The 12,740-nt window shown below is 36.9% G+C and overlaps 1 protein-coding gene across 1 annotated transcript; it reads right to left on the bottom strand.

Annotated features, from left to right (window-relative positions):
- Positions 1-3,120: 3,120 nt before the first annotated feature.
- Positions 3,121-6,669, bottom strand: LOC149203688 (fructose-bisphosphate aldolase 1, chloroplastic). Its single transcript, XM_089403524.1, has 6 exons — positions 6,408-6,669; positions 4,838-5,107; positions 4,573-4,682; positions 4,306-4,396; positions 3,814-4,083; positions 3,121-3,701 (listed from the first exon to the last, which is right to left on the bottom strand). The coding sequence occupies exons 1-6, from the start codon at positions 6,567-6,569 to the stop codon at positions 3,423-3,425; spliced, it is 1,182 nt and encodes a 393-aa protein (XP_089259650.1). The 5' UTR covers positions 6,570-6,669; the 3' UTR covers positions 3,121-3,422.
- Between the last annotated feature and the right edge of the window lie 6,071 nt (positions 6,670-12,740).

Raw genomic sequence — 12,740 nt, 5'->3', positions numbered from 1 at the left:
ATTCATTGGCCTCACCACTCTATATGAAGTTTGGTTCTGCCATAGAATATGCTCAGCTCATCATGTAATTGGTTGTTTGGTTCTCTCACAGAATATGCTTAGCTCAACATGTAATTGGTTGCACTTTTCTAAATAAAAATCTACCCGTTTGAGTTATTAAAAAAAAAAAGACGAGAGAGAATATTGAAACTTGATTGCTATAGATAAGAAAACATTTTCAATTGCATAACTACTTATTCAATCTGGAAGCTAAAACTAATGTATATCATCTATAAGGAAATGATTCCATGTGGTGGGATAAGTTAAACCAAGTTAAGCACATGAATGAGAAGAAGATTTCTTAGAAGTGGTTCAAAAAATATTTCTACTAGCAATCCCTTTTCTATACACTACTATGACAAGAAGATGATTGAGTTATTTGAACTCGGGGTGGAAATATGACCATGGAAGAATACAAGTTTTCCAAAGTTTTGGAGGTATGTTGGCTATATTAAAGAGGAAAAGGTTAAAATACAATATCATACTTGGCTAGATTAAAGAGGAAAAATTTTAAATACAACATTTCTCAACTCGATTGTCAGTGTTATACAAAGAAAGGATTCAATTTGATGAGCCTAAAACTCTTGAAGAAATCATTAGGGATGCCAAATACCTATATAACCTTACCCAAACAGGGACGACTGGAGGAATATCCTGGGAAGGATCAAACTCTGGCGTCCATTTATTCAAATAGAGCCCTTGAGGGCCCATGAAATATGGACCGTTTCAAAAAATGTTGTATTAAAAATTTTTGCTCTTTAATATAGCCAAACATAATATTGTATTTTAACCTTTTCCTCTTTAATATAGCCAACATACCTCCAAAACTTTGGAAAACTTGTATTCTTCCATGGTCATATTTCCCAACCCGAGTTCAAATAACTCAATCATCTTCTTGGCATAGTAGCATAGAAAATGGATTCAAATAACTCAATCATCTTCTCGTCATAGTAATGTATAGAGAATGGATTGTTAGTAAAAATATTTCTTGAACATATTCTTCCATGGTCATATTTCCCAACCCGAGTTTAAATAACTCAATCATCTTCTTGTCATAGTAGTATAGAAAATGGATTCAAATAACTCAATCATCTTTTTGTCATAGTAGTGTATAGAAAATGGATTGCCAGTAGAAATATTTCTTGAACCGTTAGTAGAAAAGTGCAACCAATTACATGAGGCGCTGAGCATATTCTGTGAAATATATAAATTTCCTCTTAAATCATTATAGGTCGGCTAGGCCCCTTTGAGGCACCCATACAACCCCCTATGATGACTATATATATATATGTGTGAGAGAGAGGGGGGAATTGCTCCTCATTTATTAGAAATTTGTTTTTGAATAAATACATGTGTAACTAGGAAGGCCTGAAATTTTAAGAGGTCAAAGACTTGAAATCGGAAATGCAATTAGAAGAATTATTAATGAAATGGTATATACATCTACGCATCCCTCCCGGGGGAGCTCTGGTAGATCCAAAGAAAATTAATGCTTAATGCTATTTGAGGATGGCCTAAAAATACTATATAAGTAATAGAAGATCATTTATTGAGCTTGTTGGATACTATATAAAATTCCAGTCAAAAGAGAATCAAATTCCCAACAATTCAAAATAGAATTGAGTAACCACACGATTCTGTTACCGCTAACTAATCTAAAAGTAACTAATCTAAGAGTAAACCTGAGAGATGACCTATATAAAATTCCAGTCAAAAGAAAATCAAATTCCCAACAAGTCAAAAGAGAACCAAATTCCCAACAATTCAAAATAGAATTGAGTAACCACACAATTCTGTTACTGCTTAACTAATCTAAAAGTAAACCTGAGAGATGACCTATATAAAATTGCAGTCAAAAGAGGATCAAATTTCCAACAATTAAAAATAGAATTGAGTAACCACACAATTCTGTTACTGCTTACTAATCTAAAAGTAAACCTGAGAGATGACCTATATAAAATTCCAGTCAAAAGAGAATCAAATTCCCAACAATTCAAAATAGAATTGAGTAACCACACAATTCTGTTACTGCTTATTAATGTAAAATGCTGCTACATCTTTTCACCACTCGATTGCCAAAATTTCTTACTATTATCTTATATATCTTGCTATTTTTATTTGTTTGCAAACAAACTCCGATAAAGGGGATTGTTGACAGTCAAGACAACACTTACTGCATATCTTTGAAAACCTGACAATGGTGTATTATAAGTTTATGATCAGACCCAGGTTACTCGTCCATATGAATAAATATTTGGCCTATTACAATGATGCATACTTATGATCAGACCCCGGTTCTCAATTATGTATACTTATAATCAGACCCCGATTCCTTTTTGGACTATTACAATGATGTATTCAAAATGGAACTCAAATGAATGGCCAAATTACCCATATACCATTTCAATATTTTTAATTTTACGGTCAATTCAATGGATGTGAAACATTTTAATGGCTAATTCTGTGCTGGCTGCTACACAATTTCCATCAGTCTTCGCATTGGAAAACAGTCATTTTATTGTATACATCGTCATTGACTTCATTCTCTACTTTGTGAAAAAAAAATATCATCTGATACAAGTCAAACTATTATACAAAAAAGCAAATGACTCAGACAAGACATTCCTGTCTCATTTTCATTAATGATAATTGATATATGCTATAAAAATAATAAAAGCAACGACACAAATGAAGAGCGTTATAAATTAGTAAAATGTGACTCCGCATTCAACAACTTCATAGTAAAAATTACTCTAATCAAGTAAATGAAACCATGAGTCCGCAAAATGGACAACAACAGATATAATTGTATAGCCAATTCAAGGGATGTGAGACATTTTCCGTGGACTTTGGATTGGAAAAGAGAGTAACTTATTTCATTGCACATTGTCAGACTTCATTCTCTAATTCGTTAAAAACAACATAGTAAAATATTTACACAAACGAAAAAATGACTCAGATGACAAGTCATACAAGTGCCATTTTCATGGACAAAAATATTTGCTATGAAAGTAATTAACGCGATGACACAAATGAATAGTATTACGGAATGAACACCAAAATATCAGACTACACACTCAATGACATTGAAAATTTGATAAAATTCCTCAAAGAGGTTATAGGAATTTAAGATAAAAGAGAACCTTAAATCTCTGATAAAGTTTGTACCCTGAAAATTAATAAAAATCTATGTTGGGGCATACATTCTCAAGATTGTACAACATAGGTAGAAGGCTACAACCAATTTGCACTTTGCCCATTATTGACCAAAATATAAACTCTTTAAAAAGTTCAGGATTGTAAGTGCCAAATAAATAAACATAAAAGCTTAACCTATCCGCATTGAACGAGTTCTTCCCGTAAGAAAACTTTGACCCGCATTCTTAATATGTGTATCCCTTAACGAACATTCCCTTCTTAGACTCCTCACTTTCACCTTCAGCAGAGTATCGCCCAAGCTGGGCCAGAGAATTAGCCTTGGCCCGAATAAGAAGCGCCCTCTGAGCTGCTTCAACATTCTCTGGAAGACCCTTCCATGTCTTGAGAGATGTATTCTGCAAGGCTCGTGCATATGAAAAGGAAACATGCCATGGATTTGGGCTTTGGTTCATTGCATTCAAATTCAAAGTGGCCTCAACCTCAGACTGTCCTCCAGACAAGAACTGTATGACATACAAAATATTAAAAAAATTAGAGGGAACATGACTAAAATTCATTATCATCACTCTACGATGCACAAGATTTCAAGATAACGGAAACTTCTAAAATACGCACCATAACCCCAGGAACAGCTGGTGGCACCCTCCTCTTAAGCATTTTTAGAGTGTATTCTGCAACCTTTTCAGGGGTTGCTCTCTCCTTGTGCTCAGCACCAGGAGTCACCATACTGGGCTTTAACAAAATACCCTCAAACAACACATTGTTCTGTGCCAAGTAAAAGAAAACCTCAGCCCAGACTTTCTCCGCCACTTCAAGGGTTCTGTCAATGGAATGGTCTCCATCCAGAAGAACCTCTGGCTCCACAATGGGCACAAGACCATTGTCCTGACAGAGAAACAAAAGTAGAACGAAATTTTAGATCATTGTGTAACTTATTCAGTACATCTCGAGGATACTATTTTTATTTGAGGATTACACTTGAGCAGAGTCTTTACTTGGTAACTTGATATCTCTTAGTAATAACAGAGAAGAAAGCTACATATCATTCTGGTATAAAAATTAAGGTAAGAATGCCAAGTTTATACATATTCCCTTGTACCACGATACCTGAGAGATAGCGGCATAACGTGCAAGTCCCCACGCAGCTTCCTTGACAGCTAAATCCGAAGGCCCATTGGGTATGCTGACAACTGTTCGCCTGTTGGGACGGCACAAGATTAAATTAAAATACAAAAGGAAAATCATCTACCTTGAGAAGTAGGAAATATACCGAAGCAACACACTACTCAAATGCTTAAATGTGTATATCATGGCAGTGTTGTACTATAACGCTTAAATAAGCAGAAAAATCATAAATATTAAATGCATACCCACCATTTCGCAAATCTTGCACCCTGTTTGTAGTACTCGGCAGATCTTGAGGCTAATCCATCCAAACCCTGGCACCAAGATTCATTGTTTGATCCTGGCAGTGGAACTAAACCCTTCACATACAACAATAAGGAAGAAAAAGTCATTAATAAGAGAACCATGCTTGAAATAAAATTAAAATTATCCTTAACCAATAGTGAAAGAAAACAACTTGCAGATAGACGTACTCTAGCAAACATAAGCACAATGAAATAAGACGACTAAATACCTTGTCAACTTTGATGCCGGGCATAATATTCTGCTCTCGCAAACAGTCAACAAATTTCCTCCCATCGGTTGTGGACTGGTATAGGGTCTCTTCAAAAAGGATGGAACCAGAAATATACTCCCCCAGTCCTGGTGTAGTCAACAAGAGTTGCCTGTATGCTTGGCGGTTGGTTTCATTGTTTTCCAGTCCGATGGAAGCAAGCCTCTTCCCACAAGTTGCATTGGACTCATCTATGGCAAGAATACCACGACCAGGAGATGCTATAGTTTTCTATAAAACCATGTTACAAAATCAGAAAAATGAAAATGGTTTCTAGCCATTACACCGCAATCATATAATTTTATTCACAAAACTGACTTGCTCAAACTCATTAAACTTTAAACTAATTGGAGATAACTTTTGATTTTGAGTCTGACACAACTCAAGACTCATGATCCAACAAAGTCCCTCGAAAGGGTAGACAGGTACCAGCGCACTAGTGCACCTTTGCATACCCTAAGGAGGGAACCGGAAGACCCTAACTGTATCAGCATAAAATTATTACAAGGATAGATCACTCTGAAAGCGACCAGAATGAGTAAAGACCCTAACTTGTATCGGCATAGGCTTGTTACAAAGATATATCACTCTGAAAGCCACCAGATTGAGGGAGGACCCTAACTGTATCGGCATAAACATATTACAAAGATATATTGCTCTGAAAGCCACCAGATCGAGGGAGGACCCTAACTGTATCAGCATAAACTTATTACAAAGATATACCGTTCTAAAAGCCAGCAGATTGAGAGAAAACCCTAAAGGTATAGGCATAAATTTATTACAAAGATAGGTCGCTCTGAAAGCCACCAGATCGAGGGACCCTAACTGTATCGGCATTTACTTATTACAAGGATAGATCACTCTGAAAGCCACCAGGTTGCATACTCTTGCAGTAACAAGCAAAATTCAACACACTAGCCACCTTTCCTCACGGATCGTTTTTCGTAAAACAATATTAGAATTTTGGAATAAATGGATCCCATGTGGCCTAAACCGTTACAAAGTGTGAGGGTAAAAGGCTAATCTTCCCTTAGATTCTTTCAACATCTGATCAAAGAGACAAACTATATGCCAAAAGAAGAAAAAAATTAAACAAAATCGTGAAAGCTACATACTATATGCCTAAAACCTTAGATTGCCAGTCCTTTGTGCAGATAAAACCTCCTTGCGAAGGCCATATAAGAAAGAAAAATTGATTTCTATACAGAATTAAAATCTGATCTAAGAAATAACGGGAAAAAATAGCAAAAACATTGAACCTGCCTAAACCCAAACAACCCCATATTGGTTCAAAACACGATCCGAAGAAAACAAATCACCCATAAAACCTGACAAACCCAGTACAGATCGCACTAATTTGACCCCATAAAAACAGGATTTACAGATGACAAACTCCGTCAAAACGCACATAGACATCTCATCACCAGATAACTTAGAATCACAAAACCCAAGAGCCCAAAAGCGATAAATTGAACAGAAAAAAGATACTTTTTGTAATGCAATGAAAACAACAGAGAATACTAATACTGACCGCGGTTTGAACAAGTTCCTCGGCATACGATCCGGCCCTGATCGGAAAGGAGACCCTCTGCGCTTTGGGTTGCTTGAGGGAATCGATATTTTGTGTGAGCGACTGCCCAGTCAATTGAGAAGTGCCCAATTTCACACCGGCCTTGAGAACAGAGGCTGCCATTGCTGCTACCTAAACTTTCAAACAGAAAATCTCCGAGACTTTAATCAATTGAGACTCGGATTCAGAGTTTTGCATGTCTTAGTGGTAGGATTTATATATTTATAACATCACATCGGGCCTAATTAGTTTTCTATGTTAATTCCGCACGCCGATTTAACCATAGCTGGAATCATCCCGGGTTTGTTAGGGCAGCCCCATGGTTTTTAATTTCTATAAATTGAAATAAAAGGTTTAACCAGAGCTGGAATCCTCCTGGGTTTGTTAGGGGAACCCCATGGTTTTTAATTTTCTATTAATTGAAATAAAAGGTTTAACCATAGCTGGAATCCTCCGGGGTTTGTTAGGGGAACCCCATGGTTTTTAATTTCCTATTAATTGAAATAAAAGGGCATTAGTGTTGTGAACAAAGACAAGGGGAGAGCATCCCTTGTTTGGTGGCAAGGGCTGTTAGAGTACAGTGGTGGGTGGTGAGTTCAAGCATGACTCACCCGTTAGTGTTGGTGAAGGCGTGCACGGGTCAAAACCTAAATTTGACGTCACCAGATGTGGTTTTTTAGTCTATTAGGGATCCACAACATTATTATATTTTAAAAATTGCTCTTTTTAACATTATATACGCTTGAATTTTATTTTAATTTATTATTAATTTTAAAATGTAATGATTGTTATTCTTGTTTGTGTTTTGTGTTTTTGTAATTAGATAAAAATATATGAGCTTATTTTATTTTATTGTTTCATTGAAATTTAACTTTAAGGTAAAACTAATTAACATATGATGGCTCTAGGATATCTCCCATGTGTTTAGAGACATTTAATATAACCATTCACTTGTGTTCGGAAGATGAGGGAGCATGGTTGCACGTGTAGGACAAAGGGTTTTATGGCCAACCCAACTCCTCAAAAGACAAACTTAGATATGATATTGGGAATGATGAGCAGGTGTATAATTAGCAATTGTATCGACAGGTGTAAAGGAATGAGGAAAGATCAAGATTAATTGTATCGACAGGTGTAAAGGAATGAGGAAAGATCAAGATTGGATTCTGTGAGGTTTTCATGAGTTTTGTTGTTCAAGTGGTTTGGGTTTTTTGCGAGTAATGATACAGATGGGGCAACGAGGGTGGGTTGGAGGAACCAACACGATTGTTTGCTTTCCATTTTTTGTTCATGTATTGCAATTTTCTATAAAAGCTATGTCTAGACTCTTGATCATGCATTCACATATAATTTTTCCCAATGAGCATTGTAAATTGTGCATTCACAGATAATTTTTCCCAACGAGCATTGTAAATTGTGGATTTTATCCGCTGATGATTTTGATGCTTTCATGGCTTCCACGCTTGTGAACACATTTTTTTTTGCAGCAAGGCAGATCTAGTAATTCAAATTATGGTGGGATGGCGTTTTTTTCCTGACTTTCTATGTGAGATTCAGTTTCCACCAGGCCTTCTTGATGTTTGCTTTCTTTGAACCTATACCCTTGAGTGGGATCTTTCTCTTCTACTCTAGTAGAATGCTTGACTTTATGGGATTTTGAGGGAACTTCTTCCAAATGTTTGCAATAGTGTCGAAGATTTTGTCAGCTGCAAAACTCACAAACACTGCTTGTTTATCAAACGATCAGCAATGTCCATGAAATCCCATGCTTTAGAGAAAGCTTGGATAGCCTGTGTAATAACATCACACTAAGATTCACTGCCATCATAAACGTAGATCATCAATTCGATCAAAGAGATTGCTCGCATCTTCCAAGAATTTTTGCTAACAATCTTGTAATGCTCATCTATTAGATCTGGAGATTCAACTTCCTGCATGACTGATGTTGAACCTTCAACTTCATTTTGCGTAGGCCTTATTTTCTGATTAATTAATGTTATTAATTCTTTGCATCTAAATCTACCCACTTCACATCCTTGATCCATATGCTCCTTTGTTTGCTTAAACGTCGATTTATTTGTGATCCACAGGTTGTGCACATTTTCTCCTGGCATTTCTATGATCTCCAAAGCTTCTTTAGAAAATTGTAAGTGAAAATATCTGGAACAATTCCTCAATACAACAATTCTTCAAACATTACATGAGCCTCTTCCCATAACCCCCCTCGAACACAGACAAAGAGCAGAGAATTGAATGTAATTCGGTCAGGTTGAACTCCTTCCTGGATCATTTCATCAAAAGCTTCCAAGGCTTGCTTGAAATCCACACTCCCCTTAGCAAAGGCATCAATGACAACATTATAAGAAACAAGGTTTGGCTTACAACCAGACCTCTTCATTGACTCAAAGACAACAATAGCTTCCTTGCACATACCATTGCGGCCATAAGCACTGATGAGGGCAGAGAAGGCATAAACAGTGTTGCCATAGCCTTCTGCCTTGGCTTTACCAAAGACTTGCCTTGCAAGTCCCACTCTCCCATGCTGACCCAAAATGCTAATCAGAATGCTCAATAGTTTCCCTTGCTCATTTCTTCGCCTTTCACGAGAAACTGCCCACTCAAAGCATTCAATTGCCTTCTTGCATTCTACTATGTTCCCAAGCTCCCTGAGAATATAAGCATAATCCTCAAAACCAGAAAGCTTGGGGGACCAATAGGTCAGTAGAGATGAAATATTGTCCCTGGGGTCAATGTGGAGAGCCTGGTCCAGAGCTACCTCTGCAAGTTTATTGTGTTTGCCTGAACAGATTTTGGGTCTACCAAAATGCATTTTTGACACAAATCTAGTGGACCTCCTACCGCAGAAATGTGAACCAAGTTAAACCTAGGGTCAGGGATTGGATTCGGGGATTGAATAATATGTGGGGAACTCAGGACGTGTACACATACCTCCTCCATTGATGTTTCTCTTGCGTGCTCCTCCTGCACCCACCACAATTCTTTGTGCGCTCCATAGGTGATGATGGTTGTCTTAAAATTATGGTGGAATTCCCCTGTGTATTGCGCTAGTGGGTTACCCTGATGCCTATGTAATTGAGAAATGAGAGTTTGGATGAGTGTCGTTAATGAAGGATGCCATGATTCCCAACTTCTTCCTCGCTCGCTTACTCTCTTCCCTTACACGCCAAAAGACCTTGTTCTTCCTTTTTACCCTTCATTACCCAACGCTAGACACAATCCAATGCAATCTCAGAGAAAAGCTAACAAATCTCTGTGAGAAAACAACAAATTCCGTTGAGTGAGACCAAGAATCAACAAATCCCCCAAATTCTTTGCCACTTTAGCATTGTCTTGCTCCTCCTCATTTGTCTCATAGTACGTAGACTTGTTGAACTGCCTCAACAACTTTTCATCGTTGTAATCATCTCTGAAAAGACCAGTCACTCCAAAATTTCCTTAATTTCATTGATTTCCAACTTAAAACCACTGTAAACCTTCCCTTCACCTTGCTTGTCCTCAAGTAGATACCACTGAAGTGCAAGAAACCACAGTGAAAGAGTAGGCTCACATATAGCCTGAGTCGCCTGAGGTCCATGAGATGGGCAGTGAAGATGACAAACCGTGGAAGCTGCTTGCTATCCGCAATCAACGAAACGATGATCACTGCAAAATCCTTTCCATGTGTATGTTTTTTACTCGCCGGAGGAGGACTAAAATGGGTCGCTCGAGTTGGCTTGCCTAAATAGCGATTGGACATACAAAGCCTGTAGAGAGAACGCCTTCGACATAATTATGGAAACAATAGAATAAAATAGAATTGAATGAATTTTAATGACATCCACAAGACCCAACGATCTAAGGGATTTGTACTCCAAACCAAACAAAACATCACAATCTCAATTTTCCCTCTCAAACAACCCTTTTGCCATGAATCTTGATCAATAAATTCACAGTTTTTTGAATCCTTGCTTCCTCAAATAGTTTGCTCAAACTGTCCACCTTTAGATTATTTTCAAATTGATTATCAATGTCCCCATAAGTCGAACATTCCATGATGAAGTGCCATTCATTTTCAACTTCTGCTTTCCTACAAAAGATACGAGTTCTTTCTTCCCACTCTTCCTTGGGAGTTATCCATCTACCTGTTTTGCACCTAAGATGGTGAGATCTGGTCCTGATGAGATGGTGAGATAGTGATGGTGCTTCTTATAGATAATCTCCTACTCAGGGATGTTGATTTTCTATTTTGTGGAAGAAGAGGTGGGTGGTTCCGGTAACTTTAAGGATGCTAAATTTATGCTTGGTTTCAACACTTTTGTGTGCCTTGCGATTATGCTTGTTAATATATGATTTTCTCTAGTTAAATATCATATTCAAGGGTTTTTTAGTGTTACTATTTCAGAATTTGGTTTGTGTTTAGGGATTCTTGATTTTTCAACAGAATTGGGAGAAAAGAGTGTGTGGATTTTCTATTCTTCTCCATGATTGTGATTTTTTGTATAACCATTGACATTGTTACTCTCAACCCTAAAAAATTATAATCTCCTAACAAAATAATTTTGGGTTTTTGTTTATATGTACTACTAGGTAAATCTATCCCCGTTGAATTTTTTTATAACCCTATTCCTATAAGCCTACAAGTGACATTTCTATCATTTTTGGAACCTACCCACTCCTTAACTCTTTAGGACACCCCTACCACCCCTATGAAATCTCTCTCATCATAATTTAACACCATGAGGCATCCATATAGGCTCACCTGTCCATTTCATTTTCTAACTTTGTGTCTCCTTCACTCCTTTCATCCCAAGTGTCCCTCCTTAGCATCTATCAAATTCAAGCCTCCCCCATTGAAACGAACACATAAAGAACATAACCTTAAGTGTAGCAAATTGGGCTTCAATGTAGGTAATCCTTCTATTAGACCTCCACTTGCTTTGCAAACCCCACAATGCATAAACAAAAGCCTAGATGGATGCCATGAGAGTGGACACATATTTCCAACACTAATTTCTAACAAGAATCAAGGTTTCTATGGACAATATGGAGGAGGCCATCAAAAGCAAAAAGCATAAGCTCTCCAAGGATAAATGAGAGGTTGAGTTCAAGGAATTTATCCCAAAATCAAGCAACTTTAGAACAAGAGACACCAGAATATTTGAACTTATTGAGTTATACTAGATGAAAAAGGTCTTTTGGTTGAGGAAAGAGGTGATTACTAGCAGGAAATCATGTAGAAATTGAAAATGAAGAACCAAATTTTTAATGTTATAAGCAATAGGTTTGTAACATTTAGATCATTGTTAACAAATATGCAAATTCCTAATATAGCCAAATGAAGGAAATTGACCAGTTTTTTTTCCTCTTCTAGCACACCTTCAAACCCCATTATGTTGGATGAGGAACCTGATGTTTAGAGGGATAAATGTTAGTGGCAGCAGAAAAGGCAAGGAGCACAAGGCTAAACTCATTTGCTTATCTTGGTTAGGGATGAGGAGAAGCAATAGCAACCTCCTCATATACTTGTTCATATGTCCTTTTTTGATATCAATAGAATAGTTAGGTTTAAATGCAGAATTTCAAGCTCTTGGAAAACTTTAAGAATATTTGCAGTACAAAAAACTTGACCAAGCAATACTAACTATAGTCCTAGCTTCCCAAGTGGTAGGCCATAATTAGCTATGTATATACTATTTTCTAGCATATTAATGTAAACATAATCTAGATTAAAAAAAACATAAAATAGCATGCCTCTGGGTCATGGCTACTCAAGCCATAGGTTAGGCATGTCAGTCATCTCAGGACTTACATTACTTAACAAAAACAAAACATTAATGCAAGCTCCACTAATTCCAATTGCAATGCCTCCTTTGGATTTGTTGAAGGTATTAACATCATTTCTTGGTTAAAATTGATTAATTTCTATTGCCTCTTCATCCCCTCAAGAAATTTTCAAACAAGATAGCCTACAAAGTAATGGTTGGATTCTTTAACATGAGTGGATCCATATCCACATTGCTTCCCTCAAAGAAAGGGATAGGGACATTAACACTTTGGTGTTTGATATTTCTTCATCCTTCTTTGGAGAAGTGCCTTGGGAGTCTGTCTCATAGTGTTTCTAACTTGTAGGTTTGTCATTTTTCTATATTTTCCCCTAAAATTCCTTAATGGTGGTACAATGTTCTTTGAAAATGGATCATCTAAATAAACTCTACCGAAAAGTGGTATTTTCCTAGTCCTTTGATAATCATTGAATTATATAGTGACTTGGATTAAGCTAGCATCTATGTAGTT

Source organism: Pinus tabuliformis, chromosome 2_1, assembly GCF_031772625.1.
Source record: "Pinus tabuliformis cultivar Carrire ecotype Pingquan chromosome 2_1, CPIR1, whole genome shotgun sequence".
NCBI lineage: Eukaryota > Viridiplantae > Streptophyta > Pinopsida > Pinales > Pinaceae > Pinus > Pinus tabuliformis.
This window is presented reverse-complemented; position numbering and strand designations above follow the sequence as displayed.

What these genes read in the sequence shown, in the direction of transcription:
- LOC149203688 (XM_089403524.1), bottom strand. Translation starts at nt 6,569, where the DNA reads ATGGCAGCCTCTGTTCTCAAGGCCGGTGTGAAATTGGGCACTTCTCAA. An exon ending in CCGGCATCAAAGTTGACAAG is followed by an intron (nt 4,683 to 4,837) that starts GTATTTAGTCGT and finishes TTGTATGTGAAG; the next exon opens with GGTTTAGTTCCACTGCCAGG. An exon ending in CAGCTGTTCCTGGGGTTATG is followed by an intron (nt 3,702 to 3,813) that starts GTGCGTATTTTA and finishes TATGTCATACAG; the next exon opens with TTCTTGTCTGGAGGACAGTC.